The following is a 22,013-nucleotide window of genomic DNA, read 5'->3' as shown; positions in this document are numbered from 1 at the left end:
TAAAAATGTTCATCTGAGGGACATTTGACTCACACAGAGAAAGGTGCCAGTACCTGAAGTCCAGGCAAAGGTGCTGGAAGCTTAAGATTCAGGAAACTTCGAACCAACTGGTAAGTCCCAGGCACACCACCCAGCTGGGCCTGGTGCAAATTTCCAAAGACAGTCACCAGGGTGTAATTCTTATAGCTGGAAAAATGAAAAGGAGGGGTGGAAAACCCAAAAGCAGCTAAAAGTGTTTATGCTACATGTCTGTATTTATACTCATGACACCAGGGTGTGAACGAGGCAGAGCCTGGACCTCCAACGTGACACAGACGATGAAATACTACATGCTTAATGACAAGCCGCCATTATTTATCCCGTGCTTAGTAGAATGCTGTTAAGGATTCCTCATCATGGCAGACACACATAAGGATCCCTGGAGGACCCTAACTGTGGCACTGAAATGCACGGAGACGTGATGTGCAGCAATCATTCCAACTCACCGTCATTTAATGGTCTAGTGGATTTTTTTTTAAAGGTTTGGAAGATCTGACAATTTCCACATCTACTCAAAGTTATGTGGTACCACGGATATCACTGCTGATGTCAGATGGATCTTGGCTGAAAGCAGGGAGTACCAGAAAGAAGTCTACTCGTGTTTTACCGACTAAGCAAAGGCATGTGACTGTGTGGACCATGACAGTGTCTACCAATGACAAGAAAGGGAATCCTAGAACACTTAGTTGTGCTTATACAAAATTTTTATCTAGGCTAAGAAGCTGTTGTCCAAATAGAGCAAGGGAACACTTAATGATTTAAAAATCAGGAAAAGTGTGCATGAGGGCTGTATTTCTTTATCTATTCAATCTGCATGCAGAACAAATCATTTGAGAAGCTGGATTATATGACAAAGAATGTGGCATCAGGTTTGGAGGAAGATTGATTAACAACCTGTGTTATACAGATAACACACTTTGCTTGCGAGGACTTAGAACGCTTGATGGAAAAGATCAAGGACTACAGCTTTCAGTATGGATTACATCTCAACAACAAGAAAATAAAAATCCCCTTCATGTGTCTGTTTGTCATTCGAATTATCTTCCTCTGTGAAAATTCTTTCCATGTCTTTTGCTCATTTTGTAATTGGGTTATCATTCTTTTTGTCGTGGAGGCCCAGGAGTATTCTGTGAACTTTTGTTATAAGACTCTTAGATGGTATTACCAAATGTAGGTTTTCCCAGTATGCAGGTTTTCTTTTCATCCTGCTAGAATAAGTTTTTGATGCACATACGGATTTAATCTTTAGAAGATCCCATGTATCAATTTTTTTTTTTTAAATTTTTGTGTGAGTGTACCGTCAAATCAGATCTGACGGGTACAGGAGGAGATTGTCCCTCCTTCCCCAGCAGAGCATCAGGTAGATTCGAACCGTGCACCTCTGGGATTGTAGTTGCAGCTTCTTGCCACTAGGCCACCAGAGCTCCCCTTCATGTATTAATTTTATCCTTTCCAGATAACGCATTTCTGGTTGTATTGAGAAAAAATGCTCCAAGTCACTGGCAATAAGAGAGATGCAAATAAAAAAACACATTAAGTTATCTTCTCACTCCAGTAACAGTGGCAAAGTTTAACAGGGCAGCAAGTAATAAATGTTGGAGAGGATGTGGTGAGAAAGGAACTCTTATACATTGTTGGTGGGATTGTGAAATGGTACAACCATTCTGGAAGGCAGTTTGGCACTTCCTCAAAAAGCTGAACACAGAAATTCCGTATGACCCAGCTATTCCACTACTTGGCATACCCTTTACTCATACCCTAAGAAAATGAGAACTGAGGCACAAACTGAGGTTTGTACACCAATGTTCCTAGCAGCATTATTCACCATCACAAGAACATGGAAACAGCTCAAATGTCCAACCACAAATGAATGAATTGAGAAATTATGGTACATTCACACAATGGAATACTATGCAGCACGCAGGAGCAATGATTTTGTAAATTATTACCTAACTTGTGAGGGACTGGAGAGCATTATGCTGAGGGAACTAACTCAGTTCCACAAGGATAAATATTGTATAAAACCATTATTGTAGAATGAGTATAAGAAATCAAGAGGGGTGGGAGAGGCTGGAAGCAGAGGGATGTGGATGTGCAGGGGGAGGGGAGAATTAATCATGGGGTTGTACAATTTGATGAGTGGGGGTTGAGGGAATTGCAAAAAAATATTCTTGAAAACAATGTATTTGAATTTTGTAAATAAACTAGTTGTTATTGTTATCAAGTCGCCTTTGTCTTCAAACTGACAACACCGCTATTCAGAATTTTGGAGAGGTCTCTGACAGTAGACTTGCCCAACTCAGTATGTTTCCTGATTTTGTGGCTGCAGATACCAAGGGTGTTGATTACGGATCCAAGCAAGATGAGATGATTAACACGTCAATCCCTTCTCAATCTATCACAATGTTGACGGTTGGTCCTATGGTGGGGACCTTTATTATCTTCATGTTGAGATGTAAATCCAAACCAAAGGCTGTAATCTTTGATTTTCTGCAGCAAGTGTTTCGTATCCTCCTCTCTTTTAGAAGGCAAAGTTATATCATCTGCGTAACACAGATTATTGGGGAGTCTTCCTTAAATCCTGATGCCACATTCTTCTTCATGCAGTTTGGCTGTGAATTATTGGCTCAGAATATAAACTGACTAGGTATGGAGAAAGGATATGCCTCTGATGTACATCTGTCTTGACTTTAAACCACGCAGTGTTCCTGTGCTCCGTTTGGACAACAGCTTCTTGGTTTAGGTATATAATCCGTACAAGCACGAGTAAGTGTTCTGGGAATCTGATTCTTCTCAATGTTAGCTGTAATTTTTAGGATCTGCATATATTATTATTAATACAGCATTTGGTATAAGAACCTATCCTCTGCTGTACCATGCTTGGCTTATCTTAGGACTTGCTAATGAAGAATTCTTTTGTTGACAAAGGATAACCATACCATGAGGCTGCTGGCAGCTGCAGAGGCTCAGAGGCAAAGGGCTACAATTGAGCAAATTCAACTTGGTTTTCATTTCTGGAGCCAGTGAGGCTCAGCACCCTGCCTCTAAAATAAAGAGGGTCTGCGGCACACTCAGGACAACCCCTGCTAGCCAGATGAGAACCAGATAGAAGGTCCACAGAGATGAATGGATGGCAGGGGTTCTACAGATGAAGGGAACAACAGTCAGTCTAAGGGCACAGCCAGTAACACGTCGGTGGCCAAGACTGGTATCGAGGCCGTGCAAAGAAACCAGGCACCAATCGCAGGTCTTAACAGCTGGGAAAGACTCATATGCACAAGAACTGAGTAGTGCCAGGACAGAAGGGGTTAAAGGAGACTCTAATGGTTTGGAGAGGTGATACTACCCATGTGAGTGATAAATTTTAAATTATTCAGAAAAGAAAAGGCCTAAAGGGTAATGGCTGAATCACATTAGCAAATGTTTTGGATGAAAGGAATCACGGCTGAAAAATCAGGACGTCTCTGTGCTGAAGGGCTGAGGACAGAGAAAGAATGCAGGGCTCCCAGTTCCTATGATTCTGCCCGTATGATTCCGTATCAAGGCAGAAACAGGCCCGAGAGACGTTAGGCTGAACAGGAACGACTCCATTTCACTGGCCCTCTACCTCGCTCCCCTCCCTCTGAGACAGGCAGGCCTGCCAGATGCTCCCCCTCCCTCCGAGACAGGGAGGCATACCAGACTGAGAGAAGGGAGCCCAGAAACTAAGGTAACAGGACACCTGGAGGTGCGTAACGCCTCAGAGCAGAGCCCCAGGATGAGACTGCTGAGCCAGAATACTGCTGCCCCCAAAATATCTTCCCCACCAGCAATCCAAGGCCAAAGAATAAATACCTGGCCTTCAAGAACCTCAGCCCGCTTGCACTGAGGTGTATATTAATTAAAAGCCCATTTGCTATCCACTCGGCTCTGGTTGCTTCCGGACCTAGCAGCTGGAGGGACCTTTTGGTAGAGAAGTGTTTCCAGGAACAGATTGTTCCACCTGTAAGCCATGTCAGCCTTAGTTAAATTCTAGCAGCCACTGAACACTGAGCCTGAGGGCTCCTTAAACTCGAGGGACGAAGGTCTCCCCACTGGGCTGCTGCCTTACCTCTGCTCCAGGTAGCTCAGCGCCTGCCTCACAAACTCCATGCGCACTTCCACGCTGCTGCGGCTCTTGAGGGCGTCAGAGGCCGGCATCAATATCACATCTGTCATTTGTTTGACCATGGTCCACATGTCAGAGATATTCTGTGTATAAACGATCGTACACAACAGGGCTAAAGAAAGAGTCTAGCTCTTTGAGGCAGGAGGCTCAGGGGCTGACAGTAAGGTCTTCCTTCTACTCTGCCAGGGTCTTGAGTCTTTTTTATTATTATTATTAATTTTCATGAAGGTTCACAGAGATTTTGGATTTCCATTCATTCACTGTTGCACTTTTCTCCCTGCCCACCCCTTCCCTCCAGTTCGTTCTTCTCTTTGAAAAGTAAAAGAAAAATTCTTTCATTATTATATAATCCCTCCCCCCCAAGAGAGTCTTATCTGACAATGAGCTGCTCCCTCACTCCAATCTTCGATGATTTTTCAGATCAATTACTATTCTAATTTAGGTCTGATATAGCGAACAAGAACACAGAGTCTCAGTGCATTATTCTTTAAGAGGGTGAATATATTTATAATCTAGGAGCTAGAACCCAGGTAGATACAGTTCAATTTTTAAGGTCTCTTGAATTTCTTAAGGCTTAAAATAAAATTTTACCTTAAATAACACAGGTTTTGTCCTCCATGGGCCTCTCCAGGGCCAAGGTTATTAACATATTTTGTGAATGTCACAGCCTCCTAGTTCCCTTCTCATTCAACTCCCTTCAAAGACGGCCCCCTGGAGGTCTCCCAGGAAAGGGGGGGGTGTTTCTTTTCTTTGTTACCACCACACAGCTGGGATTTCCTCTCCCCAGAACTCTTCTAGCTATAAATGTCTCCTGCATTTTTGTGTTCCTAGAACCCTTGGCAATATCCTACAATTAAAGAGTACTTGGAAGGTCTGCTGGGTGAGATGGGAAACTAGAAAGACAGCAGCCCCGATCTTCTACAACAAAGTCAACAGATACAGATGATAATTCCAGAACTCCGAGTTTAAAAAAGAAAAGACAAAGAAGTACTTGAAACACTCACTGAAGGAAAACGAGGAATGGAAAACATTAAAGGAGGAGATAAACTCGGGAGAGCGCAGCACTGCCGCTTTGAGCCGTGTCTGCTCAGCAAGGGAACCCGGTGCAGCGAGATCCACACCAGGGACCAGCTGATGGCAAAGCTTTTTCCTTTTCCCTCGCCAGTGTGTGTCTGTGCCCTGTTTTCATCTCAACTCCTTTTTGCCTTTCTATTCTGATTCTTCATTGTGTACCCATCTCTGTTTTGGCTTTTCTGCTTTTTTTTTAACTGTCCAATCTTGTTTCCACTTTTTTTGGGGGTAGGAAGTCGTTCTCTGCTTCCCTTTTCCTGTGTCTCGTCTGGCAACACAGACTGGTTCCTGCTGACCCACACCGCCCAGCCGGCCCTCACCCGCTCTACACAAACAGCGAGATCCACACATACACACAGCTAATCTCTGGCACACACTCAGCTGAAGCCAAAAGGTGAAACATGCAAGAATTACCAAACTAGAAATGGTGCAAAGTCCTCACATGGTTCAATTAGACACAGTGAAACAAAAGAAACCAAGAGCACAATGCTACAATCTCTCAGAGGCAGCAGAGAACTTTAAACTCGTGGAAAAAATAGGACAAGAAGGAATTAAAAAAAAAAAAGGAATTTTAAAAAGTGACTAAAATCTAAAAGCAACAGACCCTTCTAATAAGGAATTCAAAAGAATGACTCATCAGATTATGGAAAAATTCAAGGACATCACAGACAAAATGCAGGAGAGTGAAGAATATTTGAAGACAGCATCATTCAGAGAAAAGCAGGCTCACACTTCTTTCTGGGGAAAAGAGATTTAATTTTTATTGTTTGGTTTTTTGGTTTTGGTTGTGTTTTGTTGTTTGTTTTTTTTCCCCTCAAAAAAGGAAAACTGCAGAATATCTAGCAAAATGTGATTTGCCCCCCACCAATTAGGTGTTGGTTGACTGGAGAATTCTTTCTTCTTCGGACTTGTTTATAGTGCCTTATATTTTATGATAAGAAAAACTGGAAGGACAAAAAAAGAAATACAATGGAAGAAGAGGAGGAAGGAAGAAAAGCAACATTTTTTCCCCCATAAAAATCTTTTAAAAAGGAGAAAAAAACCTCAGCCCACATATGGGCGATAGATCTATCCTCTCCTTCTTTTCTACTTCTTCCTTAGTTACCCACCAATGTAAGCACCCACACATACATACTGGAAGCATGATCAAGGAGCTGGCCAACATGCTAACTCTATCACCTTTACAGTTGAGCTATTGCTGTTTCATTCCACGGACCAGAGTACCTGTTTAATCACGTTAGCAAGTTGCTAATCTCCTCTGAACATGGTGCCCATTTCTACCTGCGCTGGTGCCAGGGCCCTACCTTGTCATCCAGCTCCACAGCAGTGGCACACAGGTCCACGAGGTTAGGCTGCAGGTGTCCGTTCACAATTTTCTCATTATAGATATAAATCTGAAGTGATGGAAAACAAAGCAAATGTTATCATTTCTATTATCATGTTTTCTTTGTAAAAAGCTCTCAAGGCAGTTTTGTGTGATCAGCAGAAGGTTCATCCTACTCCTGTTTCTCAGTGTAGTTAAGGTAGCCGCCCGGCCGAGAGTGGTCCCCAGTTCTACGTGCGAGCCGGGGCAGCAGCCTCAACACCCATCAAAGCTGTTACCAAGGCCATGGCCAACACCTAACATCCTATGGGAAGACTGTGACCTCAGAGCCCTGTCGACCCTCGATGCCAAAAGCAGGAGGTGGCACAGTGGAAGGACTCCCACTGGTGCTCCCTAAGAGTCCAGCAAAGTCTAGGAATCTTTCTGGCAAAAGGACTGACTGGCTCCAGGGCAGGTCTCTTAGGTTGAGGCAGGAATATTAGATCACATGTGTTAAGACTAGCAAATTAGAATGTCCATTTCTCTTGGAAAGAATTGTTGCTCTTGTGGTAAAATCTTCCCAAGAAAAATGAATTATGTAATGTATAATGCATGGGGAAAACCATCTCTACTTTGGATTTTAAAGGAACTCCACTCCACCTGTGTTATGCACATGACACAACCTTGCTTTCAGAGTGAAGAAAGCTTGAAGCAATTACTGAAGATGATGATCAATACTATAGCCTTTACTATGGATTCCATCTAAACACCTAGAAAACAAAAACTCTTGCCACTGGGCCAACATGCAGCATCATGATGGATGATGCTGTCAACAACTTCATTTTACCTGGGCCCACAGTCAATCCTCATGGTAAACAGTAGTCAAGAAATCAAAAGATGTGTTGTACTGGGATACTCAGCTGTCACGGACACCTTTAAAGTGTCAAAGAAAAGGATGCCAGTATAAAGTCGAAGGTGCACCTGATACAAGCTTTTGGTATTTTCAAATGCTTTCTATGCACCTGAAAGTTATATAATAAATAAAGGAAACCAAAGAAGGATTGATGCCTTTGAATTGTGGCATTGGAAAAGAGCAATGAATATTTCAGGGACTGCCAAAAGAACAAAGACGTCTTGGAGGAAGTATAATCAGAGTGCTTCTTAGAAGCAGGGAGTGGAAAATCTGTCTTATGTATGTTAGGCATATTATCGGGAAGGAGCAGTCCCTGTAAAAAGACATCATGATGGGAAAGGTGGAGGATAAGACAAAGAGAGGAATATCTTCAACTGCATGGACGACAGAGTGACTTGAACAACGGGTTTGAACATGGTGCAGGATATAGTTCAAAGTTCTGAGTTGTTCATGGGGTCACTGAGCTGTTGACTCAATGGCATGTAACAACAAGAAACAGAGATCTAAAGATTGGAGCCACTGAAAATCGGAGTCAGTCGCAACTCCATTGGGTTTTTGAGGCTGTAACTCATTATGGAAGGAAACGGCATATATTTCTCCCCCAGAACACTTATGGATTTCAACTGCTGACCTTCTGGCTAGCATCCTGACACGTAACACACTGATAGAGGCCCAGTGCTGGGACATGAGGGAGAGAGAAAGAAGAGGAGTAATTTGCAGGGATGCTGCTGAGACTGTGTTCAGTTCTCCAGAGTGTGAGCAGGCAAGAGTACATTCAGAAGAGACTTGGAAAAATTGAGGAAATTTAATTTCCAGTGAATTAACTGGCAGCTAAAGAGAGGAAAAGGCACAGGATCTAAGATTTTCTCACAGTCCTCTGCTCTAAACCAGACCTGCTATTTGGTTTTGCTTTAAATTACTCCACTCCGGGCCAGAAGGAAGGAAGCAAGCACGTAATGCTAGGGGCACAGATGTGCATCTCCTCGAAGGTTCATGTCCTCCGGCAAGGGCTGTGCAGCGGTGCCTTGGCCTCTGCTGCTGCTACAGGGTCACCTTAAGGAAACGGAAGTCCACCACCTCGAGTCAAGAAACCCAAAATGTTTGTTTCTTTTCTTGATATTTGGGAAGGGAGGTGTGTGTGTGGGTGTGCACACATACACGTGTGTGGGGGTGTATACTTGCACAAGGAAAAACTACAATAAAATACACAGTCAGTCAGGACTGCTTTATTTTTTAAAAAAAATCAATTTGCTATTATATAATGTTCCATAGTTTCATTCCGACAGAGCAGTCTCTGCGCTGACCACAAAGAATGGGAATCCATACAGAACCATGAACCCATCACAACACAATGGTGTCATATAACACCGACTATAGTGTGCTCAGAAAAGCAGACATGCGTCTGGAAAATCTCTCTTAAGGGTAACAGAAGAATAACACTGCTGATTCACCAGGCAACTGAGAAGTCCCTTTGCTGAGCTGCTCAGTGACTTAAGGGCTACTGCTCCAAGTTCAATGAGATGATACCCGACTTAACAGAATTCTCCTGTGACCTATAAACATTAACATGTCTTCTGAACCAAAAGCCAAATGGCTTTCAGAGTTCGCCTTTCACAGGGACGTCTTTGTTCCCTTTTAGTCCCCAAAGGGCTCCCAAAGTTTTGTCCAGATAAACATTCCTGGGAATCACGCTCACCTGCCGGGCATAGGCCATCTCGATGCTGTCCAGGGAGCTTCGACCAGGAGGCCCACTGTCACTGATGTAACTTGGCTGCAGTGAAAGATACATAAAAAAAGTTATTCAGTCATGTAAAGGCAAAAAGTTCTACCTACATATCCTTGTCTTTAACAAAGCGTCGGGGGTCTGTTTCCTAGTCAGACTTCAGTGGTTTTAGTAACATGCAGCTCACCCACCACGAACATCAGAGAAGAGCACAGGCATGGGACTTGGATAACTCCAAAATATCGGAAGGCTGGGTAATTCCTACTGATATTTCAAACACTGCTTGTGCAAAGGCACATCTTTTTAATGTTCTGTTTCAATGATAGGCTTCCCTCCCTTCACATCTTCACGTCAGTGAGGTGCCCCTTTTTGCGGGGGGTTTCCAATTCTATCAATCATACTGGGAAGCTGAGAGAATGAAGTTTACGATTCTAGTCTCTCCTACAGGGTTCCTATGCGGCAATAGGTTTTGGGTCTACAAGCTTTACAGAAACCTCTGTCACACCTTTCTCCCACTGAGAAGATGGTGAACCCTCTAGCCTCTGTGCCACCAGGCTCCCGAAAGTAATTTCATCGCATCCATTTAAAGCACAGTGGAAGGTGAGGAATCTTCCCAAAGCCTCTCAAGGGATAAGCAGTGGATCACAGTTTGAACTCACAGGCTGGTGCCACACTATTCTTTTAGCATTACTAAGGCTGTTTCTCTTTGAGGCCCAGGCCAACTCAGGGCTTCAGTGAGAGTCAACTGGGAACAGTTAAGAGTTGTGATTCCATCACTTCCTAACTGTGTTACCTCTTTTTTTAATTGTGATTTTAACCAAAGTTGACAGAAGAGTTGGATTTCCGTCCATTCACTGCTGCACATTTCCTTCCTCCCCTGCTACGTTTACTTCTGAGCTTCAGAGACCAATGATACCAACTACATATGTCTGTCTAGGGTGAAGGTCACAGCATTACTTAAGCATCAGGACAGTGCCAAACACACAGTGCCAACACTTAAAATAAAAAACTGAGCCACCATAGTGAACACAAGAACAAAGTCTACTTAGGAAAAATACTGAATGACCAGTGTGTCTTAAGTTATTAATGAAAACTAGTTAAATTTCAACTTTATGCCAAACTTCTTGAAGAGGAGAAAGTGATCATCTTTAAGTGAAACTCTGTGTGTTTGTGTGTGTGTGTGTGTGTGTGTGTGTGTAAATCAATGGAAGGCTGTATGGTCCATTGGGAATTTAACATTTTTTAAATGTTAAATTAAATTTGCACTTTTAATTTAAATTAAATGCAAATTTAGTTCTGCAATTGCGTATTTTACACACATCTGAAGAACTCAGTGGCCAAAAGAAATGGTGGCAATTGGTGTAGTCAATGCACAGTAATTGATCTGATTGCTATAGAATGTTGAGGAGTAGACTAACTCATAGTGACTCTCATGTGATAGAGTTTTCTTGAGTAATAGAATCTACTAAATCACACACAATAACAAGCAATTTTATGGCAGAAAAATCACCAAGTCTTTCTCCCAAGGAGTCACTGAGTGGGCCTGAACTGCCAACTTTTGCATTAACAATCAAAAACGTAACAACTGTGCCACCGTAACAACTGTGCCACCGTAACAACTGTGCCACCAAGGCTCTTTTGTGCAGCATAAGGATGGTAGAGAATTGAAAAACAATAAGAAAACTGACTACAAGTCTGGTTTCTATCATCACCATATGCTGGTAATTCTAACCAAGGCCAATGATAAAATACTCCTTTGGAGGGGGGGAAATCTGTTGCCGGTTTAAGTTCTAAACAATTTCTATGGTTAATATGCATTTTAATGATATATAAATATTTAGTAAATATTTTAGACTTTGTGGGCCATGTGATCTCGGTGATAACTATTCAACTTTTCTGTTGCATAGAGAAGCAGCTGCAGGCAATGCATAAATAAATTAGCTAGGCTGTGCTTCAATAAACCTATTTCTCAACACTCTAAAAAAAAAAAAAAGAACAAAGTCTACTAACAGAAATGGGCACTGCAGCAGACACTTGACCTGGAGGTTTCTGTTGCTTTGTGCGGGCTGGAAATTCTCATCTATACAATGACTTGAACATTGCTAGTTTAAGAGAAACTTTGAACAGCTCATGTTTCACCTCTGTTCCTTCAACCCTGGGATGAGGCCTGTGTTACTAGACAGCCACTTAAGACTCCACAATCTTTCAGTCTGTTAATTCCATTAACCTTGCCAGGGAGGATAAACGAGGGAACAGGCAGGGGAGCAGTATATGAAAGTATTTTGTAAGGCACAGTTGCCTGAACGTTCTTGAGAAATATTTTCTAGTAATAAAAACCTAATTTGTTAAAGTACTCATTTAAAAAACAGTTGGTTTTTCAGCCTTGCAATTTCCATCTAAATGAATTTTGCCTAATGCTCTTGTTTTCAAAAGCACCTCTCCTTCATTCGTCCTTAGCAGGCTGTGTGTCACCACACACAGAGTCAATCACCCACCAACAGAACGTGGACACGCACATTCCTGAGTAGAGACCTGGCCAACATTCAGGGGAAATTCCAAACCAGGGGCTGCCTGAAGGCTTGGAAATTAAGGGCCAGAAAGCTGGGCGAGAATAATGTTCAAAATCTTTCAAGCCTGTGGGTTTTTCTGTACTCTAACTTGATGGAGCCCTAGCAGGCAGTGATAGAAGCAGGGAGAGAGGGACCAAACGGGCAGGAGAAAGGAGGAAGGTCACAAAGGGAAATCTGAGGCTCAGGCAGGAGGCTGAACATGTGTGAAGGAACGACAGCTCTGGGAGCCACCCTTTGAAATCCTCAGTTCATGTCACTACCTCTTCTTTTTTCCACTTTTGCTTATTTACGTGCTAATATTAGAATCTTTATGACATCTATTTGGCCTTTTTATTTTCTTCTTGTCTTTTAAACGATCTTTTTCTTTCTTCATTTATGATGTCCTGAGATGTTATCCCACAACTCATCTGGTCTTGGGTCATTAGTTCAATGTATCAGAATCATTCTTAAGTCTTTCAGTCCAGAAGGGATATATCTGAAGTCATATTTCGACTCTCACGGGCTTACTTTAATTTTCTTCATTTCAACTTGAGCAAGTTCTATAGTGGGCCCCTGGCTTTGTTCTGAATAACAGAATTAAGGTTCTTCAACCTGGCTTTTTACAGATGTAGTCCATGCAATGTCTGTATATTCCATCTAGTAATGTGAATAGTTGCCATTCATGTTTTCTTTCAAAAGTATTCAAAAGATTGAGTTGTAAAAAAAAAAAAAGATTGAGTGGTTGGATGCCTGAAGTTCTATCATGTGATCTTCAACATAATTTTATCACCAAGGCTGTATTTTCCAGTCATCATTCCCTGCTTCCAATTTTTCTGTCCCAAATGCATTTTGACTTAAGTTGGTGGTGGTTGTTGTTGAGTGCCATAAAGTTAGATCTACTCACAGTGACCGTATGAGCAACAGCCCTGCAGCCTGTCCTATCCTGTCCCGCCCACGTCATCTCCTGACACTCCTGAGTCCACTGGGGTAGTGTCTGTCTATCCATCTCATTGGAGGTCTTCTGTTTCGAGGACCCTCCACCTTTCCAAGCATGATGTTCCTTTTCAAACAAAAGCCTATATCCTAGCAACATGTCCAAAGTGTGAGACAAAGTTTCACCATCTTTGCCTCCACGGAGCACTCTGACTGCATTTTTCCCCCAAGATATGTGTTTGTTCTTTTGGTAGTCTATGGGATATTCAGGACTCTTCTTCAACATCACAACTCAAAGGCATCAATTCATCTTCTATCATCTGGATTTACTATCGAGCTGTTAGATGAGTAGCAAGTGATTGATAAGAACTGGCTTGAATTGTCACACTCTTCAGACTGAAATCATTGCTTTTCAGTATTAGGAAAGATCCCAGACAACTGATTTGCCCAGTGCAATGTTTCCTGATCTCCTGACTGCTGGTAACAAGGCTGTTGAGTGTGGATTCAACCAAGATTAAGTCACCGACTTCAATGCTATCTCCATCTATCATGATGATAGCTACTGGTTCAGGGGTGAGGACCTTTGTCTTCCTGATGTTAAGATGGAATCCATGTTGAAGGCTTCAGTCCTTGATCGTCTGCAGCAAGTGTTTCAAGTCTTCCTCACTTTCAGCAAGGTTGTGTCATGTGCATGGTGCACGTTGTTGAGGAGTCTTCCTCCAGTCCTGATGTCACATTCCTGTTCACAGAGTCTACCTTCACGAATTGATGATGACTCACGGGGACCCTACGAACAACAGATGTGAACCTTGGTCTGGCTTGTGCCACCCTCATGATCTCTGACATGTTCAAGGCCACTGTTACAGTCCTGTGTCAATCTACCTTGGACTATGCCCATCATCTCTGATATGTTCACAGCCACTGTTACAGTCACTGCATCAAACTATCTTGAGGGTCACAGGAGAGAACAGTAAAAGCACCAGTAACTCCCTTCCAAGGTGACTCTCGAGGTCGGAGAAGAGTCATCTGCTAAGGAGAGTAGTCTATTTTTAAGAGAAGAGCCATCGAGAAAGAATGTCTCATTAGGAACTTTAATTAATTCCAACTCCCTATACAGACCACAACCCATTAACACCATTTTTCAGAAATGACGTTTATAAAGCCATAAGCTGTTCTAGTTACTTGCCTAGTTTCACAAAAAGTGGGGAAAAGAAGCATCAGGGTGGGCAAGAGTTTTGTATGTTGGTGCTTCTTTCCCGAAGACTCTAATCTGGGCTGAGACATAACTGAAGGATAAAGTCTCTAGTGGCCAATTTCCCGAGAAACTTATTTTGGCACTCCTTTATTTGAGCTAGTGGTCTGGTAGGTAAGGAGCAGCACTGCCAACCCAAAGACAAGCAGTTTGAATTCACCAGTTGCTTTAAGGGAGAAAGATGGGCAATCTCCTCCTCTGAGATTAATAGTCTGAACACACACTGGAGGGTCAGACAGGAGTCGGTTCTGATTCAATGTCACATACCACCACCAACAAAACCAAATCCTTTTATAAGAGAAATGGACTATTTTCTTTTTAGGTCACTAGTAGCTTCATAGATGTGGTACATGTAATGGTACCTGTAGGCCAGAGTACCTTCCCCGCTACCCACTCTCCACCCAGACTTCAGCAGAGCAGCAGTCAAGGCCAAGAGTCCTCGATCTCACCAGCATAGTATATGTCTCTGTCAGCCTCCATCATTTCTAGCTCAAATCAGAACAAGGACAGTTGCTATGCATGAAAGAAAACTGCTGGGGAAAGGACACAATGACAACATTATTTGAAGAACCATCTTAAAACTAGTATTTGTATATAATTTCCCTTACAATGATTAGTACATGATTCAAGAAGCTGTTGTTTGAACCAAGCAAGGGAACCCTGCAAGGTTTAAAATGAGGAAGGGTGTGTATGAGGGCTGCATACTTTCTCCATACCTATGCAATCTGGATGCTAATCATCCACAAAGCCACTCAATAAAGAAGAATCAGGATTGGAAGAAGGCTTATCAACAGCCTGCGTTATGAAGATGATACAACTTTGCTTGTCCCAGGAGATCAGGCCTAAAGCTGTTGGTATGGATTACATCCCAACATCAAGAAAACAAAGGTCTTAACCACAGGACCAAGAGTCAATATTATGATAGAGAAATGATTAAAGCTGTTAAAGATTTCATCCTCTTTGGATCAGCAATTAACAGACTTGGTACTAGCAGTCAAGAATTCAGGAGACATATTGCATTGGGCAAGTCTACTGTCAGGAACCTCTTGATAATGATAAAGAGCAATGATGTCACTTTGAAGACTAAGGTGTGCCTGATCTAGGCCATGGTCTTCTTTATCACTTGCTATGAATCTAAGAGCTAGACAATGAATTAAGAATGACAGAAGCCTTTTGAGTTGGGGTCTTGGAGAAGGTGCAGCCAGAGTGCTACTTGGAGGCAAGGATGGCAAAACTTCATCTTTCATATTTTGGACATGAAGGCTATTCCTTGGAAAGGGATATTATGATTGGAAAGATGGCAGACACACACACAGACACACAGACAGACACAAACAGACACACAGACACACACACAGACAGACACACACAGTGAAGGAGAGGGAGAAGACCCCAAAAAGAAGGACTGACATGGTGCCTTCAGGAGTGGGCTCAGAGTTGATAAGGATGGCACAGGATAGGGCAAGATTCAGGGTGGCTGTTCACAGGGTCTCTATGAGTCATACTGAGCTCGAATGCACCTAATAACAACAGTTCCTATAAAGGGAGCTCTGGTGGCTGAGTGGTAAGGACTTGCACTGCCAAGCCAAAAATACACAGTTCAAATCCACCAGCTGCTCTGAGGGAGAAAGTTGGATAATCTCCTTCCATGTAATTAAGTACCTCTGAAAACCTACTGGAGGGTCAGCTAATGGGTTGGTTCTGATTCAGTGGTATTCAACAACAACAGTTCCTATAGGTGGAGGTTAACAATGTTCCAAATATCCACTTGCTGTACCACTCCACCATCTCTGACGTCAATATTTCCCTTCTTCAGTCCTCCCTTCCATCTCTGCATTTAGATTCTGTAATTCACTGGAAGGTCTCATAGAAACTCAAAAGCTGCCAGGGAAAAGGGCCATCAACTATGTATGGGGTAAGCTGTTGCACATGGTCCCAGAGGCTGGTGACGGGTCAGGAGCCTGCAGGCTGAGGCTGCCTGAGCAGCTGGGTAAAGCGAGGTACAGGGCTCCAAGAGAACAAGTGTTGAGCTTCCTGGGAACATTCCCTTACAGGGGATCTTAGGACTAGAAGTCACACTCCCATGAGAACTGAGGGTGGCAACTTGGATGATACCTTCTAGTGAGGTAGGGATGATATTCCATTCTAACCCCATTTCTTTAATATGATAAATGATAAGTTCCTCATCCTTCAATGAGGTTTTAAGCACAGACAAGTAACTCAGTCATAAAATAGCCAAAGAATGTGAGCAGACATCTCACCAAAGACAACATTCAAAGGGCCTCCAAACACATAGAACGGCAAGGATGGAGGGAAAGGGAAATCATTATTCATTGTTGTAAGTGCGCAAAATGGTACAGCTGCTGTGGAAAATAGTGCAGAAGTTCCCTCAAAATCCTACATCAGAGCTACTGTATGAGCCATCAGTTCTACCCCTAGATTCCAGGGCACAGAGCTTTTGAGTGAAAAACATACATCAATGTTCATGGCAGTTCACAACAGTCAAAATGCCGACAAATCCTGAATGTCCATCCTCAGGTGAACGGATAAACAAGATGTGTTACATACACACAGTGGAATACTACCCAACTGGGGAAATGAAATTTTGATATACATTACAGTATGGATGAAACAGGGAAATATTATAATGAAACACATGAACTACTAAAGACAAATATTATGACATATGCCTTACTTACATAAAAAGACAAGAAAATGCAAACATATAAAGATCAAAAGTGGTTATTAAAGGCTTGAGGCAGGACACTTAACAGTGTTGGAAAAATCTAACTGATTAGGGGTAGGGATGCAGAGCCAGTTCCTGTAACTCGTGCCACACAGAAGAGTGGGTAATTCCACAACAGCAGAGAATAATAGAAAGATGTTAACCTGCATTGTACTGATTAAGCAAAGGCATTTAACTGTGTGGATCCTAATCAATCAGGGCTAACATTAAGAAGACTGGGAATCCCAGAACACTTAATTGTGCTTATGCAAAACCAATACCTAGACAAAGAGCTGTTGTCTGAACAGAGCAATGAAACACTGCCTGGTTTAAAAATCAGAAAAGGTGTTGAGGCTGGTAACAATTTGAGCTTGCTCCACTCCACATCAATCCTCTTGGCACCAGCAGTCAGGAAAATCAAAATGCACTGGGGAAGTATGATGTCCGGGACCTTTCCAAAGTGCTGAAGAGTAATGATATCAGTCGCCTGACCTAGGCCATGGTCTTTGCAATTACTTGCTGTGCATCAGAGAGCTGGGCGACCAAGGAAGACAGAAGAAGAAGTGATGCCTTTGAGTTGTGATGCTGGAGAAAAGATTAAATATAACGTGGACATAATATAAATCTTGGTGGTACTGAAATTATATCATTTTGGGACTCAACCTACCTCATTTTCTTGAGTAAAGTCAAGAGCATCTTCTCCCGACGCCAGCAATGTGTGGAGAATTCGCTGCTTCACTTGTTCCCACTCAACCAGCATCGACTCTCGATGGTACTCCTCAGCCATGCCGAAGGTCTGCCCGAGAGGAAAACAGTAACTGAAGTGAAAAAAACCAGAGCACGCTTCTGGGAAAGCCCCTCCGACCCACCACTTCTGTGAGGGTAAAAAAAGAGCAACTGCTTTTGAAAATGAGCATGCCACTTTAGTGACAACTGTCTGAAATATAACCTATTTCATCAATTCTAAGAAAAAACTTTAAAAACAAAACAAAAAAAAAACCCCAAGCTTAGAAATCAGGATGCAATATACAATTGATAGCATGTCAGGGATGAACCGTCATTAACTTGCTCCTGTATCAGAGCTGTGGTGGTGCAAGTGTAATATTATTATTTCAATAGACAGAAGTATTTTGGAACCAAAATGTGGGATACTGAGAGAGAGTTAATTTTTTCAGAAGGTATCCAGAAAGTAGAGCATAAGTAAACCACAGTTTTCTATCACACTTCCTAATGATCAAGTCAAACTTAATCTCAAACCTCTGCCAGGGCAATGGAGGACCATGTTACACAGGTTCAAAAAACCGAAACCAAACCCACCGCCATTGAGCTGATTAGAACACACAGTAATTCTTTTAGGACAGAGTAGAACTGTCCCCTATGAAAGATTTCTGCATGGAAGCAGACTGCCACATCTTCCTCCCAAAGGGCACCTATGGATTTGAAGCAGCTGCAGCTATAGATCTGAAGTGCTGACCTCTGAGTTAGCAACTGAATACCTAACCGGTGCATCAGGAAACCTAGACACAAAGACCAAGGCAAAGTAAGGAGGGGGAAGTTTCCAAAACTTGAAACAGGGAGTAAAGTATAGGCTAAGTTGTAACACTGCCCCAAGATATCAAAAAGTTAGTCACTTATAAGAGTTTTCTGAAGGATAAACTCTCTGGCTAAATAAAGAGTAGAAAAGACAACTGAAGAACAGAGACAACACGCGAACCGACAGTAAATGCTCAGGAGGATGGTGGGGAAACAGGCTTCCAGCATCATCTGAAGGGCAGAACAGCAAATGCAGGAATCAACAATCTTTACTAATTAGGTTACTCACTTAGTAAGCCAAGAACCCCTGCTTTGCTAGGAAGTACTTTGAAAACTGGCAACTGTCTGGGCTCAAATCTTCAGAAACATATGAGAAGTATGTCAGGCTACTGATTTAGAAAACAGTTCCATAATCTGAATTGAACAGCACCGTGGCTCCATTCATTGTCAACGGAATAGGGAGCTTCAAATAAAAATAAATGGTTCAACATTAAAACTCTCTTCCCTTGATCATGCTGCCCTTCCAGCTTATTTTAATTATACTCGAGGTAATGGAACATCCAATGAGTGTTTTAATCAAGGCTGATCAGGCACCCATCTGCCCTATTCTAGCCTATTTATTTTATACTCCTGTCTGAAAGACTGGATTAGGTGCAAAGAAGAATGTCAATTAAGAGCGTTAATGAGAGAGAATCAGTAAGAGTTTCACTCAGCTAAGAACCTAAGAGGAATAATAACCAAAGAAACATGGTACTGGCACAATAGACAAACAGAATTGAGAATCCAGAAATCAACTCATCCACCTACATATAAATATACTTGAATATAGTTAACAAGAAAACAAAACCTATTAAATGGGGAAACAACAGCCTCTATAACAAATGGCGCTGGCAAGACTGGGTATCTACCTATAGCAAACTGAAACAGGATCCGTATGTCACACTACAGACTAAAAAAACCAACTCCAAGTGGGCCAGGGACCTAGGGATAAAGCCTAAAATCTTAAAGATCACCAGAGACAAAATAGAAACACATTTAGAAGCCTTAGCGAATGGCACACATAGGCTTGCAAACATAACCAAAAATGCACAACCAGAAGAGGAAAACACTGACAAATGGGACCTTCTGAAAAACCAAATCCCTGTGTGTATTAAAACCTTTTTCCAAGGGAACTCTGGCCTAGTGGCAGCAAGCTGTGCTGCAAACCCAAAGGCGCACGGTTTGAACCCACCAGAGGCTCTGCTGGAGGAGGGGCAATCTCCGCAATCTCCTCCTGTGCCAGTTGGATCTGACTCAACAGTACACACACACACACAACCCCAAAAAACAAACACACACAAAAAACCCACCCATCATTTTTCTAACAGGTTAAAAACAAAACCCACAAACTGGGAAAAATATTTAACAATGCCATTTCAGACAAGGGTCTCATAACTAACTTATGCTTACTCAGTAGAACTCAAAACACCAGTGATATTACAACGATGCTGAAGAATTTTCTGGCTCTTTTATTTTAAAATGGATTTAACAGTGAATTGTCTAGTCTACTGTCTCAGATAACTTCATGTAGAGTTACAAGAACTTAAAAACTGTTCTTGTAGAACTCCCCTTGGTGATCTTTAGTTTGACAGACCTGAGCCTGAGATACAGACTCCAGGTTGGGAGATCACCTCTGGCTTATAAGCATGGGAGGCCGATTCTGGATTCTAGCTTCTGCATTCCCAAGGTAGCCAATGCTGCTCCTGTGACTATCTATTTGTACATATGGGTTCATTTTCTTACCCTCTTCCGGGACTCTTCAATGGCAGACAGCAGGGCATTGTCTTTCTCATTCTTAAGGAAACCCTATGGAAGGGAGAGAAGAATGATATAATTTAGTCCGAAATTTACTTTCACATAATCTCAAAACTACTGTAAGAAAAGAACCATAAAGATATTTGCTACTCCGCTCATCTCAAAAAAAAACACCCTTAAAAACATCAAAACAAACAAAAAAACATCAAAACAGATGGCTTTTAAAGTTGTCTCCTAGTTTCTTTCAATCTGCAAACACCTGAAGATAGTCAGAAGGTACAGTGCCCATGAGGAAACACTGCAAAAAGTGAACCGAATCAGAACTGTCTTTTGATGTTTTAAATGTCCCACATTGTTTATTTCGGCTCTGTAGTCAGTCCTTCTACCTGTTCTCTAAACTGTAGTTTTCTGTTGCTTTCAAGCAATTCTTCAATTTCTTCCCAAACTGAGGAAGTGGCCGTAACTCAACTTGTTTTTAAAAATGGTTTCTTTCAAGGCTTTGCCAGTGTGCACTGCTTGTTTCAGGGTTGCTATCCACTGCTGGGTTAATGTACATGACACAGTAATCTAATCTAACACGTATGGGTTAAAAATGCCTGCAAAAAGCAACTCCACAATACAATGGCTAAAGACACAGGTTTGAATGTGACAGATCTTGTTTCAAATCCTGGTGCCTCTATTTCCTAATAGCATGACTTCAGCCAAGAGATTTGGACTAAGCCTGAGTTTATACATGTGTGAAATGAGTATTAAAAGACATATTGTAGTCAAATGCTTACCTGAAGTCTAAATAAATGTAGCTCTAACACAGAACTGTTTCAATTTAGAATTGGAAGCATTTAATAAAGAGAACAGGGAGCTCCAGTGTCCACAGGGAGTTCCACTGCAAACATAAAGGCCAAGTCTCTCGGCTAGTTCAAATCCACTAACAAACTGGCAAGAGAGAAATGGGTAATCTTCTCACAGGCAACTTACAGCCTCAGAAACCTACTTCTGATTCAGCAGCAATAAAACTGAGATCTAAGAAAGAAAGAGATGCCAAGGTGACTCCCATGTCCACTGGGCTTAGTTACTTGGTCTGAAGGAGAAGACACTGTCCTGGCAACTTCCTGACACACACCACAGTTACAGACAGAGGTACGGAGCAGGCTGGGATGTCTGCCTCCGCCTTTTCAGATAGAAGAGTGGCGGTGGCACAGTAGGAAGAAGTTCCTTTTCTACAGCCTCGAAAGGAGGGCTGAATAGGCACGAAGATAATTAATCAACTTGGTAGAATTCCAGCCACTCTCTTCACCAGAACTACCTACATTTCTGATAGGAGATCTACCTATATGCTCTGACACACAAGTGCTTTATAGTAGAACACTACTGGTGCTTTTTTACATAAACAAAACAACCCAGGTTGAGCTTTTTGGTTGTGTGGAAATTTTTTCTTTTCAATTTTACTAGAATGCTGGTCTTGCTTTTTTTAAAAAAAGAAAGAAACACTTTGTAACTTTGGGAAAATAGAGAGTAGAATTCAGCTACAGTGTTTTATAGTAACATGGTAAATGAAAGCATTATTTTCCTTTTCTTGTATTTGAAAGTTACTATTATGGTTAATGAATTGGCTTTTTGTTGTTAGATTCTTCCCCCACCCCTAGATGTGTACCACTGAATCTGAACTGACTGGCACAGGAGGAGATTGCCTCTCCTTCTCCAGCAGAGCATCTGGTGGATCCAAACATATGCCTTCGGGATTGCAGCACAGCATTTTGCCATTAGGTCACCAGAGCTCTTAATGAGCTGGCTTTTTGATTGCTTGTTTTATTAAATTTTTTTCAAACAGTTCCAAGCATTAGGTAGCTGGTTCACACACACAAAAAAAAGGTAGGGAATGTAAAGTTGGAGTGTAAATTTAAATAAAATATTACTAATACCTGCATTTTCCTCAGATTCCCAGGACTCCCCCGCCCCTTTTGTCAAACTCTGGGCCACGTATTGGGATGAATAGAGTAAAAGCCAGCAGCCCAAGACATAGGGACACCCCCC

General features: G+C 42.1%; 1 protein-coding gene across 1 annotated transcript in view; it reads right to left on the bottom strand.

The window, feature by feature from the left end:
• NUP93 (nucleoporin 93kDa) overlaps nt 1-22,013 on the bottom strand; it is an 88,027-nt gene that overhangs the window by 15,099 nt on the left and 50,915 nt on the right. The window contains exons 3-8 of the mRNA XM_006897113.1: nt 19,971-20,033; nt 17,323-17,451; nt 9,170-9,244; nt 6,562-6,651; nt 4,130-4,269; nt 54-186 (exon numbers count right to left, since the gene is read on the bottom strand). Of these exons, the coding sequence (XP_006897175.1) occupies nt 54-186; nt 4,130-4,269; nt 6,562-6,651; nt 9,170-9,244; nt 17,323-17,451; nt 19,971-20,033 (630 nt within the window). The remainder of the gene's footprint in view (nt 1-53; nt 187-4,129; nt 4,270-6,561; nt 6,652-9,169; nt 9,245-17,322; nt 17,452-19,970; nt 20,034-22,013) is intronic.

The sequence above is a fragment of the Elephantulus edwardii genome, unplaced genomic scaffold (assembly GCF_000299155.1).
Source record: "Elephantulus edwardii isolate Elephantulus edwardi_28Jun2011 unplaced genomic scaffold, EleEdw1.0 scaffold00201, whole genome shotgun sequence".
NCBI lineage: Eukaryota > Metazoa > Chordata > Mammalia > Macroscelidea > Macroscelididae > Elephantulus > Elephantulus edwardii.
This window is presented reverse-complemented; position numbering and strand designations above follow the sequence as displayed.